Raw genomic sequence first — 21511 nt, 5'->3', positions numbered from 1 at the left:
TGAAAGGAAGACAAGCCTGCAAGCTAATTTATGTGAGATTTATACAAGTGTCACTGGAAGTGTTACCTGCAGTTCTCCTGTAACTACAGCAAACTCTGTGATACAGCATTTTATGTGTTGATAATTTTTATTTCCTTACTGAGTAYTCACACTTCAGAAAAGACTGTGCATGTATATTAACAAAAGCTGTGCAGCTGATGTTTTCCGTCAAATAACATGAAGTGATAAAAAAAAAAAAGTGCCGGTTTAATATAAGCTTTTCTGTTTATTTTATCATTTGAAGTTGATTTTTGTCGACAGTTTTTAAAGTCAATCTAGAATGATTGAACTAGAATGAATTATCTATTAGATATATTTTTACTTATATTTAAGGGTTGGTTGATCTGGCTTAGTTAGTTAGCTATAAAAGTATTATCTCACCAAAAATTATGAAGTTTTATGCTGAAACAGAGTCMAAATGATGCAAATTTGAAGAAATCAGATCCATGCCCCCAAATGACAGTATTGTCATTTACCATGTTTAATTTCCTTATAAGTTTGAGTCCTAAAGTATTATTGAATTTAAAGCACAGAATGATTAGTTCCATTTATTTCAGGAGCTGAAAAGCAGTGAGTAAGGATGAGGTTCAAAGAAATCTAAATCTGGGAGGTTTTTGTTGGGTTTAGGGTTTTTTGTTTTTTTTCCTTGCAAGTGAAGTGCATTAGGAAAGAAAACAACAGCTGGTAGCATGGAGCTGTGTGAGATTTTAAAAAGCTGGGGTGAAGTAATGATTAGAAATGCAATATGGAGCTGCAGTGTAARAAGTAAAACTGAAGGCACTGAACTAGACAAATATAATTTAGGCAGAAGCACAGGTCTAATTACTAGGCTTGATAGCTTAGAGTTATCACCCATAAAGGTTGATTCCTCACCAATTCTCTGGCTGCAGAAAAGAATCCAACTATGCARTGGTGCTAAATTTATGATTCTTGTAGCATATGATTATAAAAAAAATTAGAAAGGCAGATTTCTTAAAGGATCTTTGTGTATATTCCTGTCAAAAGAGTCTGYATAGATTTCTTCAAAGTGAAATGTCTATAATCACAAGGACATTCCATGAAAGGCATGTAGGAAACCATTTTACAGGTTTATTTCAAGAATACTTGAGAAAAATTAATCGATTTCTTCTTGTTGGCATGTATTTTGAATTTTAATGGAGTTCAGGGATTAAAGAATAAATGCTCTCACTACAGCCATGTAAGAAGTGAAATGAGAGTTGGGTACATAAATGTTATTTGCTGATAATCCAACACAGTTTTTGGAGGAACGATCCTTGGTCACAAAGCTTTATACAGAGGATCAAAACCACTTCTSTTCTTCCTTCTTCTTTACTCTCTGCCTGGCAACCTGCCTTGTCCTTTCAGGTGCTGTTCAATGTAGAAAGTTTTCTAAATTTTTATTGTGAAGGATAAGACAGTAAGTAATTATAGTAGTAGAATTTATTATTTATACAGCTACCATGTGCATTTTCAATGCTAAGTCCTGTTTTCTACTAAGTAAAGACCTTCTGTCACACTAAAAATGCATTCTGAAGTCTCTGCACATTTACAGAACAGCATTTTTAACCACAGCTGATGACTGCGTTCAATCTTCAGGGGAAAAAAAKTTGCCTAAAAATATAGAGTCACAAATATAGCATTAATCGTAATATTTTCAGGTTTTTAAAAAAATAAGTGGCCATTTAAAAGCAAAACTCATACCATCCTACTCTAAAAATTAGAAAGTAAGGTACTGTTATTTAATAACTATGAACTTTTGTTTCACAAAGAGAGTGAAGCTTAGCCTACCTGTCTCACCTGCCTGTTCTCTCCTGAATGATCAGGTTATATGCCTATTTAAAAATTCCTASAGAATAGAGAGATGGGACAGTTTATGTTGCCTTTTGCATTTAATGTGCTACAGGGAACACAGGTGRATTGGGTTCAGATCTTGGATTCTTGTGGGGTAAGTTACTAAAATTCATAKATGTAAGAGTGCTTAGATGCTTTGTCCTGCCTAAATACTTGCAAGGATATGTCCTGTAAATTCTCTTTTAGCAAGTAAAGTGAGAAATAATGAGACTTTGTTTATCTTGTAGGGCTTRGCAAGACAATCTTCTATCTGGGTGAAGTGTTTTTGAACAAAATAGGTTTTCAGTTTGAGATTAGAGAGCATAATCTAGGACTAAAGTGTCTACCTCCATATGAACTAGATTTCAGTGCTCTCACTACAGTCAGTGGAGAACCAGTTATTTCTCTCAATGAAGCATGGAAAGCATTTCTGCTTACTCAGGCCTAGTGAATCAAACACCTTCAATCTCATTCAGTAGACATCTTTTGTCTATTGGTGGAAATACAATGGAAATACAGTGGAAATATTTGGGTGGAAATACAGTGTAACAGGCAGAGAAATGCTTTGACATTCTGAAGTGTGGTGTTAAACTAAACCCCAGGYAAGCCATGTCCTTCTTAGAAGTGGTGTTCCCATAGAGGTGGAATCATGAGACAATGAAACTTAGGGTGAGGCTTCCTAAATTCATACACCAGGTCTTTCAGTAGATAAATTAATTTTAAACTCCTCTGAATCTCATTCAGGCAGGCAGAGTCTGTACCCAGTCCTGTAAGGTTTAAAGATATCTGGAGGGATAGTAAGGAGCAAGATTTAGTCAATGATCTTCTCCTACATAGTCTGATTTTCTCCTGTCTGTTCACAGAAGAGCTCATCGTTGTTTGCCTTATAGCATTTGATTGTTTACTTCTTTTTTCTTTCTTTTTTCTTTTTTCTTTTTTTTTTTTGATTGTTTACTTCTTTTTTCTTTCTTTTTTCTTTTTTCTTTTTTTTTTCTTTTCACTAAATCTTCTCATTGTGTCCTACTTAGGAGTGGTGTAAAGCATGGTGTTTCAAGTACTTTATGGTCATAGAAAAGGATTTATTTGGCAAGAATTGAATAGAAGCATTGAGATACTTCAGCTTTTCAGTGAAACGAAGTATGGGCTAGAGARAAGGATTATTTAATTATATATCATCACCTGCTTTACAGAGAAACAAAACTGGTTTTTATGATTGTTAATTTGTTTGTTTTCCAAAACAAAGCTACRGTTTTGCATGTGAAGCAGCCAATGAGGATTTCCTCCTTCAAAACTGTCCMTGAACCTCTGAACTATCTTGTAAGTGCTACTCAGTGTAGTTAGTGTCATGTCTGTCTTTTTACATATCCATATTAATGAGTAAGGGAAAGAAATATTGTTTTACTTGTCTGACATAATAAAAAGATGAAATGTGGAGGTCTGTGTCCTTGCTCTGAGATAGTATGTATAGTCTAATAAATACAGAGGGCTTTTTTGCTTTTTGGCTTTTTTTTTTTTTTTTTAAAGCTTTGTTGTTTCTCTAGTACGACCAAGGCTGGTTAATGTGGAACTGTTTATAGACTTTATTTTTGTTCATGATAAAAAACCTCTTGAGATTAATGAGTCATTGGTGCCTCAGCATCTGCTCCCAAGACTGCAGAATTTGGGAAAGTGAGGAGAAATACAAGGATAAAAATAAGTAAAATGTTAAGAGCAGAAATCTTCATGGTGGTGACTGGATACAAAGGATTTAAGAAGTGTAACAGGAATGTTCATTTAATGGACCCAAATGACAGATTAAATCACAGCTATAATGAAGACAAAGTAAATATTTTGAGAAAACTATTTTTTTGGTCTTACTAATAAGTTTGTTAAAACAATATATTTGAAAGCAAGCATGAGAATTCCTTATTTAAAACAGGTAATACTATCASAGACTAGAAACAGTACCTTCTTTCACGGAGAAATATTTTGTAAACTATGTCAGTCAGGTATCATGATGTTTTATAACAGCTAGGTTTTGTATCAGTTGCTGCAGGTTAACCTCCTGTAATTTGTCTCAGTTGAGTTGGGTAATTCTGGAGAAAATACTTTTTTTTTTTTTTTTCCTCGTGGACATCTTGCTGCATATTGGCACAAAGCAGATGCAACCTGAGGTAGAGCTCAGAAGTTCCTGCTGCATTATAGTGTCTTCTTCATGCTCCAAAGATCTCARCATTTTTAGGGTGTGTTGTTTATATTTCCATATGGGAATTTTTACTTGTATTTTAGGATAAGATTCTCCTCCATACAGATGTTAGTAGTAGACTCTGCTGGAGTCTGTAGTGTGAGGAGGGTATACAAGAAAGGTGCCACCTTTAGTAAAACAAGAAAAGCTTTTATAGCAAATAAGATTGTGGCTTTGTAGATATAATTATCAACCTGGTGTTGCTCTTTTGTTTTTTGTTWTTTKTTTTTTTTTTCCTGGTAGCCAGAGCAGAGGGAGCATTTCCAATCTGGCTACTATTTCTCTCAGAAACCTGGACAAATCACATTCTGATTGCAGCTTAACAAAATCAGGAAACAATGCACAGTGATTTCATTGCACCTTTTGTCTGCAAATATAAAGACAACATATGATGTTTGGGAACATCAGTACCTGTTTGGAGTGTGCGAATTGACTGGTATCATAGCTGAACTGCCTGTACAAATATTTCAATCCAAATGGATAGTTGGAACCTGAGATAAGAAATAGTTTCCTCTCTCCCCCTCTGTTAATCAGCTTGGGCAGAAAAAAAGTTTAATTCAGCTATTTGTAAACCCAAGACTTTGTCACTGAGAAATAATCACTGTTTGTAAAATTAGAATTATTTTGTTATTTTTCTATATGCATCACTTTAAATTTACCCATATTAAATGCCATCTACATTTTTATCCCCCAATCACTAAGTACTGCAAGGCCCTTTTGCAACTCTTTGTGACTTGTGTTTGTTACTGAAAATGGTCAATGCAAGGGGTCCAGGAGTGGCTTCTTGGCCAGATGTGGCAGCACAGCTGTAACAGAAGTAGAACTGAATGGGTGAGGAGGAAGGATGGGAATTGGAGCTGGCATGACTGCAGAGTTTTGAAAAAACTGGGCATACTATAAAGCATGAGAGAAAATGGAGTCAAATGCAGATTTTCAGCAACAGAACTGATAAATGTAATGGAAAATGATCTCACAGTGTTACTCAGTGGTATAAGTGCTTATGGGGTAGCTTTTCAGCTATAGATGGTATCATTTTATGATATGTGAAAATGCTATTTATTGTGTAAAACTGGAACCACTCTATGAGAATTTTARTTTTTCTGCACTTACCCATACAGTCTCTGCTTATTCTCTGTGCCRTAGGAGATTAACACTTAGATTTGCCAGAAGTACAGTTGATAATGGAAAAAGGAAAAAATTGACAAAGATGTCTCTATTAAAATCATGCCAGTCACACATAAATCTCTTATGGATGTGCATCTCCACTGGCTATTTCCTTACCTTTGCGTATGATTCATTATAAAGCAGAACAGGAATTATATGATTGTTAAGACAGAAGTAGAAAGAAAAGAACATTAGAAWAAGTCATACATTCTTATTAATATATATTATGTGCTGCAATGAAATCATTTTTACCTAAGTGTAAAATTACCTAGATAATAGATTTATGAACTGTAAGAAAAGATGGAAAATATGTTGTCTGTTGAAAACTTCTGTGAGAGACCTGGTAAAAATATTCTTTTYATTGAATTGTAGAAAACATTATTTTTTAGCAGCTGAAGTTCTATTTATTTCATAAGGTATTGACTATTTAATTCGATAAAATCCAATGTATACACATATTTTTATCACCAGAAATACAAAGTGCAATCTCTATGATATATAATATGCTATATTTTTTTACTTCACAGAATCACAAAATCATAGAATTAATTAGTTTGGAAAAATACCTCTGAGATCTTCATGTTATCGAGTCCAACCTAGGACCAAACACCACCCTCTCAACTAGACTGTAGTAATAACACCAGTCCATGCCCAGTCATTCCTTAAACACCTCCAGGGATAGTGACTGCACCACTTCCTTGGGCAGCCCATTCCAATGAGCTTTTCCAATTTCTGTGAGCAAATTCTCCCTCATGTCCTGCAGCTTGGCACTAGGTCCTCTTGTCCTGTCATGTTTTGCCTGGGAAAATATATCGACCCCCTTCCCCCGACCCCAGCTACACCCTCCTTTCAGGGAGTTGTAGAGACTGATAAGGTCTGCCCTGAGCCTCCTTTTCTCTSCTTAAACATCCCCAGCTGCCTCAGCCCCTTCTCTCAGAATTTGTGCTCCAAACCCTTCACCAGCTTCATTGCTTTTCCCTGGATTTGATCCAGCAAGTCAATGTCCTTCCTGAATAAAAGGGCCCAAAACTGGACACAGTTCTGGCCATGGGGTGTGGCCTCAGCAGTGCTGAGTACAAGGGAAGMATTGCTTCCCTGGTCCTGCTAGCCACACTGTTCCTAATCCAAGCCAAGGTGCCACTGGCATTCTTGGCCACTGCATTCAGAGCTGCATTCGGCCACTGTTCGCCATCAGTCTCTGGGCCCTGCCATTCAGCCAACCCAGAGATGAGTTCATCTGTCACTTGCTCTTGAATGCATGTCTTACAGGTTTGGGACTCATTAAACCAAAAGCAGCAACTTCAGACACACCCTGATAACTCTTTTTTCCCAAAGAGATAGTGTGGGGTTTTTTTTGTTTTTTCTTTTTCCCCAAAGGCTGGGAATTATTTTCTTATTGCTTTATAGTGTAAGCATCCACAAATTGAATTAAAATCATAGAATAGTTTGGGTTGGAAGGGACCTTTAGAGATCATCTATTCTAACCCCCCTGCARTGGGCAGGGAYACTGCACTGGACCAGTTGCTCAAAGCTCCATCAAACCAGGCCYTGAACACTTCCAGACATGGGGCATTCCCAGCTCCTCAGTGCAACCTGTTCTAGTGTCCCATCACCCTCATCGTAAATAAATTCTTCTTTGTGGCTAATCTGAATGTAGAGTTTYTCAATTTGATGGAATCATAAATAATAAACCTTCCATAGAACTGGATTATTCCCAGCTGTATACTACATGGAGTTTTGTACTATCCTCCGTGGTCTCTGGTAATAATCATTGTCAGTGACAGAATATTAGAAGTGATGTTCAGCTTTTTTGCCCATCATGATGTTTCTYGTACTCCTAGTTTCATTTTTAGACCTTATTATCTGTATTTTCAAACTTAGGAAATATGTGGTTTTACTTAGGTGTCCTTTAGGATTATTTTATTTTTGTCTGTATTTTATCATCATACCTTTTTCAGTGTTACAGAACTTCAATGCATTTTGAAATTAAGTTCCTATCTTTTCCTCATTCTTCTCTTTCATGACTCCTCTATCATCTGATGACCTCCTCTTTTTTTACATATACATGTCAACCAGTTTTTCACTTTGTACTGCTCACRGTTTCTCCTCTGTGGAAATATACCTCCATTTCAGGACACTTTTGTGGTATTTTTGGTTCCCTGCAGAGGTGGTTCTACACATTATTCCACATTTGCTTGGAACAAAAGAGTRAGCAAGGGAGAAAAGGGAGGTAGAGAGACCTGTTCCTTTCAAATCCATAGCATGAATCTGTGGCTCTGAGTACCTTGCAGACCTGTGGTGGATGAGATGATAAGCATCTACTTTTTAAGGCTTTTTTTTTCCCTTCTATAGAATTTTCTTTTTTAAATTCATTGCATTCTGTACATTGTTGTTCATGAATGCTGTTCTTAGAATGGGAGCTTTATRCTGAAAACTCTATGAGTTTATGATATAGATTGAGATCAACTCTTGACACTCACTGACAAAGGAAKTTCTTTTGCAACAAAATTGGAATAGTCTTTAAAAAGTATTTTCAGAAAGCAGTGCCAAGAGATTATATTTTGGGGAACAATATACTTTCTGGARGAATTCAAGTTCTGCTTGTCCATGAGCAGACATGCTTGCACAGATTTGTATTAGAAGCCTGTTGCTTCAGGGCAGAGGACTTTTCAAGGAATTTACCTTGGAAGAATGAAGAATTCTAGTACTTTGCTGAGTAAAAAAATCTCTATATTTAGTATAGATTAAAGGATAAAAGTTGACAGAACTGGAGATGAAAATTTGTTGTTTCTCTGCCATAGAATATGGAAAATAAAGCCTTTTCAGAGTGTATTTCCAAGTGGTCATAGTATGGTTAAATTCTAGTAGGTTCTAATTCATAGTATGGTTAAATATTTTCACGCAGATGGCTACAGGCATATTYTTGATTCAAGGCCATTCTCATGCTAAATTTAAAAACTCTCTTCAGAAAGTGTAGCTGTATTAAAACAGTTCAAAGTGTATGTTATCAACACTCTTAATGTAAGCAAATACACTTGTTTTTAATCCAGTCATTTTCAAAAATGGTCAAAGTAGTTCAGCTGACAYTTTACAAAAATAACAGTCAGAAATTTTCTGATATAGAAATTTTAGCTGAAGTCATTGGAGCTTGACACTGCAGAATTCAAGTGGAAATAAATATTAATGCTTTTAAATAGTAAATATAAGAAGTGTAAATAGGATGTGGTAGGAAGTGTGACAARCTTGAAAATGTAGCAATAAGCTCTTGCTCCAAGTGTAGATCCTAAATGCCAGAATAAGAATTTGTTACTTAAGTTAAAGGTACTCCTCTTTTATTGTGACCTTTTCTAAGCAGCCCATAACTGGTGTATTGTTATGCATGTTCTGACAGAGTGCTCCTACTGCAATGAAGTACAGATGCTCTTCAGGTGTTGAATAAAGTATTTACTATTTCCATATTTAGATACAGGACAATTTTTCAATGACATGCCTTGTAATTGCTTAATCAGAAAGGTTATATAAAATAGTTTTAGCAGTAGGGGGGTTTCTGATTAACTGATAATGGAGCAAACCCATATCACAGACTATTTTGATTATTTTGCCTTGATTACCAAATATCAGTCTGAACTTTTCCAAGAAACATATCCAAGTTTCTAAGTCTGATATTTATCCAGGGTAGAGAAATGTTGTAAGAAATGGCAGTATTAGSCTTTTTATACTGTTGTTRCAASCTGTCCCTGAGGGTGAGAGTAAACTGAGGTTCTTATTAACAGATCCCTTGGGGCAGATTAGAGTGAAATGACAATGAATGACCCATGTTCACATACACATACGTATCACCACCTGTGGATCTACTGATGAGCTTTGATTGCTGCCTGGTTGAAGTGATGGTCACAGTTTTGGTCTGTCAGGGGTTGGGGAAAGCCTCTGATATGTTTAGTTCAGTGGGTTGATATACGTTCAGGTGAGAATTCCCAGGTACTTCTCTTGGGGTGGAAGTTTAACACTGTCACAACACTGTGGATTATGCTCACTCCTTGAGTGGAAGGCCCCAGAACCGAGTTTGGGGTGCTTTGGGGATCTTTGATGGCTTATGACACCTTCTAAGACATTACAACTTCTAAGACAATTACAACATTGTAATGTCAGCTTGGTTTAGCCAGTTATGCCCCATCAGAAAGGGTGAACACCTTCAGGCCTGTGTCTGAATGTCCTGGTACTTCCCCAGGACCGGAATTTTTTGCCTGAGCAAGTTGCGTAAAGTGAGGACATTGGCAGATAAAAAGTGTTATCCCACCTGGCAAGATTTGCTYCTTACCAGCCTCTTCCCATTTTTGGCTCAAAATTCAGCTTGTTGCTCAACAGACTGCTTTGTCGTGGTCCTCCTCTAGCTCTCACCCCCTCTGCAGGTTTGGCTGTTCTTTGGTTTCAACACCACACATCCACAAATCTCCTCCTCCCCTTCAGCTGGGGGATGCAAACCTGGCCTCAGCAAAGCACCTGCTGCTTTTGCAAATGGCCAATTGTTTGAGTCATTAACCATTTCAGTCTCTCGCAACTGCCTTGCGAATTTATTTCATCCCTGTTACAGAAGATCATTCCACTTGTCAGAAAATTGACAAATGCTTGAAATTGTGGAAACATTGCCAACATAAAAGGTGTATGTGTTCTCCAAGTACAATTTTGTTTTGTCTTTCCTACACCTATAGGCTGTATATTTTGCCATCCTGTAATACCATAGCAAGACAGGTCAGCCTTTAATCATGATTGATGTTTTGTTTATATTGTAAAGTTGAGACTTTAGCTATACATTTCGAAGCATATGGAAGAAAAAAAAAACAAAAAAAACCCCAAAAACCCCAAACCCTTTCCTGTAGAATAATCCATTCACTTTCCKGTTCCAACAAAACCAGTGTTGCAAAGAAGAGGCAGACCTCAAACTTATTTTTGGTCATCTCTTATTAAAAGCTGGGAAAAGTCTAAATCATTTCCTCTGGGAGAGAGAGAAAATATACATGACAGCAGCCTCTGATTCAGTTCCTTACAGTTTAAATGTGGCAAAATTGTCATTAAGTGTGTATTTGTTTAGCAATCTAAAATTTACTTACATTGTGGAAGAAATTAGAATGGCCATGAGAGTAGTTCATTACTCTTCTGAATGGATTCTTCTACTGTTTGCTGCTGCATTGATTAGCAGATGAACTTTACGTCTTTTAAACAGGAATGCAAGTGGAAGATGTGAACCGAGAGGTTGAGTTTTTTATTATCATTAGAAAAATTGTAATATTTGCTAGGATAATAAGACTTGTCTTACTTATGGAAATTTCAGTATAATTGCTCTGAAGTTCTTTGTCAAACTCTGTTTTATATCTCTATAAAAAGTTCTAATACAATTCTCTGTTCAGTAACAGGTATCATGCATTTGAATAAATCCATGGAATTTAATCTATTTCATGGCTTGTAAAGGAAATTGGTAAMTTGTTTTAAAGTGAAGCATAAAATTATGTGTATCTACATCTATCTTTGTGTTTGAAAAGCTGTCAAATAAGTTGTCTTTCTGTGCCTAAAAACAGAGACCTAGTCAACTCAAGAATGGAGGACAGGCTCACAATGCATTTTTCRACCTGATAGAATCTTATAGGTTATATTGCAATTAAAAGAAATCAAAACCTCTCCTGTTATATTTAGTTAATCTTCTGTCATATGATTCTACAAGGCTTAGATTTATAGATCTGAATTTTCTAGTAATCCTTGAGTACATTGACAGTGCTGGGGTTTGTGTGGCTGAAGTCAAAATACCTGAATTTGASACAATGTATTCTGAATGACTTAAAAAATGTATGTCTATTTTAACTTTCTGTAAGTCAAAGAGTTTATTATTTAGAGTACTAATAAGTAAATCAATTTAAAGCAGTCTTTTAAATAAAGAAAARTAGAATATTCTTCATTTGGGGTAAAAGTAACTGAATATCAAAAGGAAAAGCTATCAAAAGAGCAGACACAAAGGCTTTTTATCTTAATATTAGGATCAAAAGAAATGACAAAATTTATTTATGAATAATTATATCAAGGTTTTCTTGTTGTTTTTTTTTTGTTTTGGTTGAGGTTTTTTGTTTGGTTGGTGTTTTTGTTGGGGTTTTGTGGTTTGTCTTGGCAGGAGTTTGTTTGTTTGGGGGGCTTTGTTTGGTATGGGGCTGTTTTGGTTTGGGKTTTGTTTGGTTTTTTTGATTATTCATCATCCYGCTAAAAAGCAGCGGCAAAATAGCTGCATCCAGATTTTCCAAAGGCACCCAATGGAAATTCAGAGCTTAGTTCACATTTCTTTTGGAAACAAAAGGTTTCTAAGTTTCTTCCTGTACATTGGCATAAGTAGAGCACTTGATCCCTGGTCAGTATGGCAGTGTGCTAACTAAGCTGCAGGTACAGAAGGAACATGTGTCAGATCATTTCCATTCATAGACTCAAGAAATCTGGACCTAAATCTGGCCTGAGCCCTTCCAGTCGTTGCAGCTCCTTCAAGAGTAATGCCATTTATCTGAGAGCAGACCTTCAAAAATAGTTTCCAAACACTTTCCAATTTTCTGTGTAAAAACCTTTGGAAATTCCTGTAAATTTTTTCTTTGGAAGTGTGTCATTTCCATACTCTTCCCAAGTTTGTGTAGCCTGCCAGGTTGGACATCTTTACACTCCTCTAATACTACACCAGGAATTGCTAGCTCTTGTATGAACAGGTTTCTGGAAATGCAATACMTCTTCTCACTTTGTGATTTTAAGAGTTATAAGGTAGATTTTAGCAATAACTAAGTAGTCTTTTATATGTCATTTAAAATAATTATAGGTAGGATTTGTACTTTTGACATGTTTTACAGTCATCTACATTTATGTTTCATTATTCTTCACTTCTAGCTCTTAAAAACTCAGTCATTTTCAAGTTAGAAGCACAATGTGTTGTGCCTGTGTCAGAGAGTAGTTTATACAAGTGGAGAAACTGTGTTCATATCTGATTCCTAAGTGTGAATAATGAATTCTAATTCAGTGTCTTTTGTTGTGGTTATTTGGCTTCTTTTTTTTTTTTTGTTACAGAATAATAATTACTCATGAGAGTTCAAAAAAAGTACACATACTTATTTGAAATGGTGCTGTTGGCGTCCTGATTGTATTTAACAGTATGCAATAAATCTGGTAAAACAGAAGTGCAGTCTTTATGTATTTAAAAAGAAAAAAAGTGTAAATTCTGCCTGCTGTCATGATAAACTAAGCAATTTACTAGCATTAAATCCAGTTTTATTTTCCTGTAGAACCTGTTAATGAACTCCAAGATGCAGGTCTCATTGCCCATTTAAAATGTGTCTGTGAGTGAATTACCTGGTAATACAATTCTCCTACTGCAAAATATCTAAAGAYTGTTAGATCTGGAATTTTTATTTTCTTCTAGCATCTCATCTGTCATCATGCACTATGGGCATTTGCCTTTAGTTTTAACTAGCTTAAAGCAAGCTGCATTTTTTTTTCTTGGCTCTTCTTCATGATGGGATTGCCCTGCTTGCACATTCTGCAACTCTGCAGGATAAAGATGTTAACTGTGAATCAGAAATCGTATAGTAGGTGTAAGACATGAAATAAAATCAATACATTTTTCTGAGGCATGTCACTGGTTAAGTGACAAAAAATATTCTGATACTCACTGAAAAAGAAAAGTCAAAGGTACATTTGAACCTGTCAGTTCAACACATTCCTGTTATCCCTTTAGGGGATATCATCCAACTTGACACCAACATTTAAGCTTTGAAAATTATGAGCTCATCTATTTCAAATGGGATGTCACATGTTCCCAAGCCTTTGCCATTACTTATAGTGGAAGACAGGATGATCACTTTTGTCACATATTGATAGTGAATAAGATCTTTCTTTTTTTTTTCTTTTCTTTTTTTTTCTTGTTTCAGAATGAAGAACAAATTTTGGTATTTTGAATTTGGCACTTCGGAAACTTTCTCAGCCACCTGTAAGAAGCTGCATGAATCTGTAGAAATAGAAGTAAGAAATTAATTGTTGCCTTTATCCTTGAAATATCACTATTGGCTGAAATGCAGGGAGCAAGGGTGCAGAGTGCCTGAATCCAACAAGGCAAAGCAGTGCACATCCTTTCGACCTTATATTCCAAAATATTATTTTTATCGTGTCTATTTGTAGTGTAGCCCTGCACACTGGAACAAAGTTCAGTTTGATGATTAGTGAAGTCTTAATACAGTAGACAAGGTCAAGAGGTGAAGTATAACATTAGAAATCAATAGGGAGTGTGGCTAGGTCAGATGGAAAAATGAAAGACTGTTGGAGGGAGTGAGAGCTGCTGCAGGATTAAAATAAAAAAATATAATCTTATTATTTCTAGGTCCCAAGGTTTTATAACCTTTAAAACTCAATTCCCTAAAATTGTACTTACTTTCCTGAATAAAGGTTAAAGAATATATATATATATTTTGAATTATTCCCCTTCATTAAATAGCTTTTCTCTCTGCACAAGGGGTCATCTTTCCATTATACATTGAACATTAACTGAAAAGACACAGGATACTTACAGACAAAATAGGAATTTAAAATAATGTGCCACTGCCACTTTGATGGCTGCAAGAATAAGTGGCTATATTACATAGACTGTTTGGAGGTCAGATGTTTATAAATAAGTACATGAAAAATGAGAAATGAGTGAAGATACAAACCTGAGAATTTAGGTTAAATAATTAAATCATTTCTCAAGAAGATTATTGTGCTTTTCCTTTCCAGTAGTAATGAGGAACTGCATGTGTAAATGAAGTATTTGTAGGGTAGCACGAGGCACTCAGAGAGGTTTGGTGGGAGCTGTGAGAGTCCAGTCAAAGCCTCCTGAAAGGTGAAGTCTGAAATGATCTGAAGGGAGCAGATCCCCATGTGCCTGGGAGCAGAACAGAAGCAAAGAATACAGAGACTGAAACTGTAAGACCAGCAGTGCCACACTTGCCTGTTRTGCTGTTATGTTTCCYTYTGAAGTGAAAACATKCTTCTCACATGCTAGATTAAAATAYAAKAAAAATGAAACAAAACAACAGCAAAAACCTTAGGAGAAAAAACTTAACAAAAAAAATCCCCGTTGCTTACCAAGAGAGTGCTTCACACGCATGAGTTCAAGGAAATGCAGCATGAAGAATATTTTATTAGTTATTGGAAGAAATTCTTACCTGGTTTGATTAGATTTGAATGTACTGCAAGTTAAATGTACCTTTTGATTAAATACAAATTGAAGAGCAGTCTTTCTCAGTAAAATATTAATATCTAGAGAAAATCATACATAACCTGATACAAACTAAAATGTGAACTTTAACCCTATAACTGTAGCCTTTGAAAGGATGATTAAATGTTAACCTCACAAAGCAAACAAGTAGGTATACAAGTTTGTGGTGCTGCTGCTATCAGTTGTRTAATTATTACCAATTCATGTCAATAACTATTATTACCAATAAGTGTTAYATTGCCAGTAAATGAGACACATTTGTTAATATTCACTTCATCTATCCTGCCCATTAGCATTAGTCCTTCAATTAGGAAAAAAAGCATAATTTCCAAAAGTTTACAAGAAGTTTTAGGAGTCAGTTATTTACATATTTATATACAATGAGTAAATTACAATGCCTGCCAATATGCTTGTATCTATATTTCTTGTTTGAACGTTATCAGCATTTTGGAGTAGCACTGTTTTAATCTGATTTTTGACCTGATGCCCCTTGGGGATGTCACTGTAAGTGGGAGGGTGATGTATGAGACCACATTTCACTCCAAATAAAATTCACAAAGAATGTGTTTGCTCTACAGCCAAATTTTGAATGAACAAAGCCTGGGAAGATTAAGGATCTGTATCTCTGAGCTGTGAGACAGTGATCAAATGTTCTCTGGGCAAATATTTGTTCAACCTTGTATTTGATTTGTAACCTAATTAAGCTTGGTTTTCCTGACATACATTCTTTATTCATGTTCTGTATGTTTCCTTCTGTGTGAGTGTGAGATGCAGAACAGAGTTGGACACAATTCTTGTCCAGAATGAGATATATTTTCATTTTCAAATGGGATGCTTGGAATTTGAGGGGACGAACATAGGTTTTAAAGGGAAAGAAACCAAAATGAAACAAACACACAAAAACTAGGACTGAATTATTTMTTTTCAATAATAATGTGTCAGTAAACAAGGCTGAAAATTTTACAGTTTAGAGAATTTGCACCTTGTTTCCACTTCAGAAAAAGAAAAAGGTGTATGAAAGGTATTTAATGAGAGTAGGTAGAGATGTGGTGTTAGCAGGGATGGCAGGGACCATACCTGCCATGCTGTGAAAGCACGGTGGGAGCTGTTTAAGCCTTCTGCACTATTTGGTATTAATGGGTAAGGGACAGGAGTTAAAAACAGTCCCATACACTTGTTTGAAATTGCTCTTGTTTACAGAGGAAAGCCTTAATCTCAGCTCTTTTCAGGCATACATTCAGATATGTATGTTCTGAATGGAAAGAGGATATGAAARTATTTGATATGATAAATAAGGTATAAACAATATTACTCAATAAGTGACTGAGGCCAGGAAAGAAGGTAAAAAAGAGTTAGAAGGGAGTGTCTTTTTTTTTAATCTAGGCAGGCACACTCTGCATTTTAAAAGTATRCTTTTGTTTTTAACGGCACTATTACATTATTGGAATTGAAAAGAAAAAAGAAAAGGAGCAGAACACATATGTGTTTTGTTTTTGTAATATATGAATGTGCTAGGACTATGCAGAGCTACCTGTGGGGCAAACTTCTTGTCTGTGTATGAACAAAAGAAATGCTCCTTTCCTAATTCTGAAAGTTGCTCATCACTGTGGGACTCTGAGGCCTCGTCACATAATTGTCTTAGTGTACTACCTGCTGTGCTCAATATTGAGTGAAAATGGAAGCTAGACCCCGCACCATCCTATTTCACAATTCTTCTTTTATTTAAATAATTCCAGTCGGTTTGGGGGACGCCAGACCTTTATAAATTAACAGCAGGGAAATACCAAAGGTGTCAGATTGCATATTTATCATCTTTCTCGTGTAATACTTAAATATGTATTAAGAAGTGACTGACATAAATTAGGCAGATTTCAGAAGCCACAGGCCGTGGCTTGTAGAGGACCCCCTTCTGCTTGACATTTCATCCTTGTCAAAGATCAAATTATTTTAATTTAGGCTGCAAATTATAAGAAATGAAGACTTCTTTGTGGGAATTCCCTGTGGTAATCTGACTTTTGTTGTTACTGCTGCTTGTCAGTGTGCAAAAGATATAATATGCATGCAAATAAGGTTAAAAAATATGTACTATCTAATTATCCAGCCAGTACATTCCACTTGAAGACAGTGGGAGGCCTGACACACAGTATGTGTTTGATTCATTGAGGCCTGCAGGGTATTTACACAAGATTACTTTTAATTATGAAATTAATATCTGTTTATCTAGAATGTATAGCAGTAAGTGAGCATACACATGAGCAGAATTTTTAGCAAAATAAATCATCYTAGTATTTAATACATATAAAATACAGGGAAAACCACAAATTTGCTTCCAAAAATCACAGTGAAGGCCTATGCCTTTATTCTTGTAAGAAAAGTGTTACTAAAAAATTACACTTTCAATTACAGTAGTTGCCACTACTGCCAACTCATTTTCAGATGTGCCTTTTGACTTTAAAGGTTTCCCTGTATGAATGTAATCCACAGGTTTAAAATTTAATTCTTGAAGAGCAAATATGAAATGGAAATCTTAGTGTTGAAATTGTTCTCTCTCCAGATTTATGTTCTTCTTAGAAGAATTAAGGAGATGTGTGTGCATTATAATAYAGTTCTGTTTTGTGATCTCAGAAAGTTTCAGAATAAACAATTATTCACAGTAATTCTTGAGTTTTACTTGGCTTTTCTTCTTCAAAGCTGTGATAAAGGTTTAGGCAGAGAGGAAGAAGTGCCAGTGACCCAYAGAGCAGCAAGCTGCAAGATGTCAGTGGACTATTACTGAAGCATGCTTAATTATTTTTCCAGTTTTCTTCCTCATTATTGTATACTGGAATTAGAAAATAATGCCCTTAATCATTTTGAAATGGATGACTGGATCCTCTGCTAGCTTGCGGAACATTCAGGAGTAGGATCTAAAGTTTTAAAAATGCTGCTGTGCACTGTGGTGCGTGCGACTTGCCAGGATTTCAATCATACATTGTGAGGAGTGAAGCTGATCTSTCTCCAGCCAAGGTGCAAATACATGAAACCTGGGGAACTCTGGCTGCTTCAGTGAACTAATGAGTACAATTGGGTGCTTTGCCTTCCCCTGGCTGGTTCCACAAGAGTAATACGGAGTTGGGCTTTTTTCTCCTCCTGTGGAGGTTCTTCACTATTTTGCTAGATTTTATATGAGTTAAGCACTTTCTAATGCTGGTAGAGCAGAAGACTTAGCTTGATTCAATTACAGCCAGTTAAGGCTAGGTGTATGCTATCAAGCTAAATTTCTCTCATCAATGTGTCTCAGGTGAGCTCTGTTTGCAAATGTTGTGGGCTTCAGCCACCTGAAAAAATGCTGCAGTTTGTCATAGAGCAGGCTGATATGTTGAGATCCCTGAGCCATTCTCCAGAAGGGAGAAATATGGTCCCTTTGTAGGATATAATTGGAAGCCAGATTTRRCAAAGAAATGTACTTGTATGAAATGCCTCAGTGTCCAGGTTTGCTATAGGAAGCATGGGAAATGCCCACCAGTGGCACAGGATGCCCTGTGGCTATGATTCCATCACTGAAGGCACTGTCCCACAGATGAAAGTTACTTCTGTGTGTCCAGTAAGCCCTAAAAAGGGTTTTAGATTACTGATACCTTTTCTTCAGCTCCATCTCYTGTGGGTTCCCTTAGCACTGATGCATATTTCAGAGAACTGGTGGGAGAAGGTTCTGAGCTAAGCAATGCTGTAGCTGCATCAGCATTTGCTGGACCCACTTCTACTAATTTTATCTCTTGCCAGGAGTTACCAGTCAGGCATAGCCCAATGCTGATAATCTTSTTGTGCCTTTGGATTGCAGCTAATACCTGTGTGATATTCTGTGCTCTTCAGGCTTGCTTAGACCCTTTTTCATAAGTCTGTGTACTCTCTGCATGCAGGGACTTTTGTATTCAGTTTGTTGTGGAGGGGACTCCTTTGTTAGAGTGACAAGTATCATTGCAAAATCACAAGACAGACAATTTGTCTGGAAAAATCAACAAAACCCCTCCAGCTGTTGATATAGAAATTTTGGTAGGATGAATGTTTTTCTGCTAATAGCTGTRGTGGAGTTAGAAGTATATTTCACTTGGGTCACTGAACAGGTATCAGATAACAAGACACTACCACATTGTCCCACACTTAGGCAATCAAAAGATGAATAGCAATAGTATTTTACCTTCYGAAGGATCTGTTCTTATCTCTTACTTCCTTTTCAGATACAAGCATATRTCTTAGGTGTAAATATTGAATAAACTATTAGCAGTGTTAAGAATGATAAATTGCCAAAAGAAAAATATCTGAGAAGTAGAACATCCAGACTTTTCTTTCTCTCTTACTGCTTTCTCTCTCTTTTTCTTTTTTTTTTTTTTTCTTTTTTTTCTTCCTTTCTAATCAGTGTGATGGAATTCAGCTGGACCTAATCAATATCTCTCTGGAAGGAATTGCCATTTTAAACATCCCAAGCATGCACGGTGGATCGAATCTTTGGGGAGAGACAAAGAAGAGACGTAGCCACCGTCGGACAGAAAAGAAGAGGTCAGATAAAAGAACCACTGTTACAGATGCCAAGGAATTGAAGTTTGTATGCCAAGGTAAGCTTACAGATTGATATAGGCTATCTCTCTYCATAATGTCAACTTGGTTGTGTAATTGACCTTCTCAAGAGAAAGGACAGGCAGTTCTTAGATATTTCCTTTCTTGTGAATTTTCTGATGGAAAGCATTGGCACAAAGGCATAAACACWGACTGCCAATTGCAGTGTCTGTACTTGCAAACCTGCCTCAGATATTACCTGTTAAGCAGACTAATGCGGCACAGTCTGCTACTGTGATGTTCAGTCTAGAAAGAGTTGGAGATTTTGGAGTTGGAAAGTGCTTCCTGAGCATTTACAATGATTCTTAACGCCAGTGTGCATAAAACTTGGGGATAATTGTGCCCTGTGTCTAATAAGCTTTGGGCAGAGGCGTTGGAAATTACTTCAGAGTAAAAAGAGCAAGTTGGCCTTACATTTCATGTTACTAAGTTGTAATGCTCTGTCAGTCCTTGAATATATATGCTGTAGTTGGCTTGCACAGGCATGATCATTTTTGCAGTGTTCATATACTTTCCTGGTGATTAGATGCATTTACTCAGTAAACTTTATCATTAAATATAACTCTTAACAAAACCAGCCATAAATAATAATGTCTATTCTTCTCCAAGAATCTGAATACTATGCAGTGTAACACATCACTGTGCATCACAAGTCCGTGTGATTATAAGCCATTGCTCTCTTCACACCAAAGGAATGAACAGACCAGACTTTGAAAATGGTTTTGCGGTGGCTTTTTTGTTTGTTTGTTTTTCTCTTTTAACCCTAGAAAAATTATGATGTTTTGCTTCAGAGTRTCTTCTTGCTTCTCCTCTTTGTTCAGAGTGAATAAAGATCAGGACTTTAACTGTTGGGATCCTTTTACTAGTTTTTGATATCCTATTTTTACATTTCATCAGCAGTAATTTTTGAGTCATTATTTATCACATAGTTCCTTATTATGTGTTGTAGTTTTAATTCAGCTAAATTAACTGAATGACAAATTTTTTTTAGGAATGAAATAGTCTTTTTTGGCTTAGAGGCTGAAATAGGTACTAGCATTCMGTTTCTGTGAGTTTTAGCAATTTGACATATGTTCTCAGTATCTCAGTGTGACTCACCAACACACCCTGTCAGCCAAATTCTTACCAGGCACTGACTTMTGCCTGCACTAAAAATCTGTATTATGTCCTGATGTTCAAGACATGGAGGTTGCTGGGTTGAGGGCTCACCAATATATTTCCTTTTGTTTTGCTCCTGAACATAGAGAGATGGGACATTTATCCTTTTGATAGTCATGAAGCAGACATTATCACTTCTTTAATTATTGAAATTATGTGYGTCTTGATACATATGTAACAGTGATTTCAATCTGCTGACTATAATTGGTGTATTAAAAGGGCATTGCTACACTCAATTCCCATTTTCCCGGACAGGGTAAAATAAAATTATAATAAAAATATTAAAGACTGAACAGAAGTTCCTATGTTATCTGTGGAAGTGTTCATRATATGGACATTAAGCACCTTGCTTTAGAAAAACTGCTCTCATTACTTAGTTTCTAATCACTTTATATGCACCGTGGATGGAAGTAGCTTCATCCAAAAGGCAATTTGAAAGCAGAGATTGACTTCTCAATATCAAAAAATCTCACATCACTGAGAACATAGATAGTATTACTGTTTGCATCTACAGCGTGCCGAGGATTTTGGAGAGGTCCATATTTATTTTGTTCCAATTTGCAAAACTTTGCGGTCTTGAGCATGCAAAGTGGATTCCTTTTAAAGGTGAGGGGTGTGTGGGGATGGGATGTACAAGCTTTGAGTGCAAGTGGGTCTTTAGTCCATAAAACCAGTTTAAAACAACTCAAGGTAAAACTCAAAAATGAAGTTGGTGTGAACATTTCAGAACCAACTGATCTGCATTATGGATCCGCTCCTATTTTATACTGCAAAGAACAGTCAATTCTGCTAGCTAAGATAGGTTCTTAGGCTGAGTGTGCTTCTTCAACTCAGAATTCAAAATTATGGCTGAATAATGAAATTAAGTAAATTTTACATYGAGGCTTTCAAATAGTTTTGATAAATTTGAATGTATTCACTGACTGTCACTTGAAAGAGTTACAGTTTTGTCACTAGCTGATTGTTTTGTTAGGCATTGTGTATTTTTGGCACATTGCACTGTTTAGGTTGAAGAAAACATTTTGCAAACTATAAATACCTGGTGCAGAGATAGGTATTGCTGGATTGAGAACCATGATCGATACATACCTGCTTGTTAAATTCTGTTTGTTAATTTGATCTGAATAAACCTCCTTGAAGGCTTTTTTAGGTCCAAATAAAGCATCTACTCGCTTGACAGCTAAATGCTGCACTTCCTAGGAGGCAGGACTCAATCTTCATGTTTTTCCTACATATAT

General features: G+C 36.1%; 1 protein-coding gene across 1 annotated transcript in view; it reads left to right on the top strand.

Annotated features, from left to right (window-relative positions):
- Positions 1-21511, top strand: part of DGKB (diacylglycerol kinase beta) — a 327720-nt gene that overhangs the window by 236859 nt on the left and 69350 nt on the right. Inside the window, exons 21-22 of the mRNA XM_057373108.1 lie at positions 13201-13291; positions 18919-19114. Coding sequence (XP_057229091.1) covers positions 13201-13291; positions 18919-19114 — 287 coding nt within the window. The remainder of the gene's footprint in view (positions 1-13200; positions 13292-18918; positions 19115-21511) is intronic.

Source organism: Malurus melanocephalus, unplaced genomic scaffold (assembly GCF_030028575.1).
Source record: "Malurus melanocephalus ecotype Western Australia unplaced genomic scaffold, MMel_1.1 scaffold_185, whole genome shotgun sequence".
Taxonomy (NCBI): domain Eukaryota; kingdom Metazoa; phylum Chordata; class Aves; order Passeriformes; family Maluridae; genus Malurus; species Malurus melanocephalus.
Note: the sequence above shows the minus strand (reverse complement) of the source record. Positions and strands in the feature narration are given on the sequence as shown.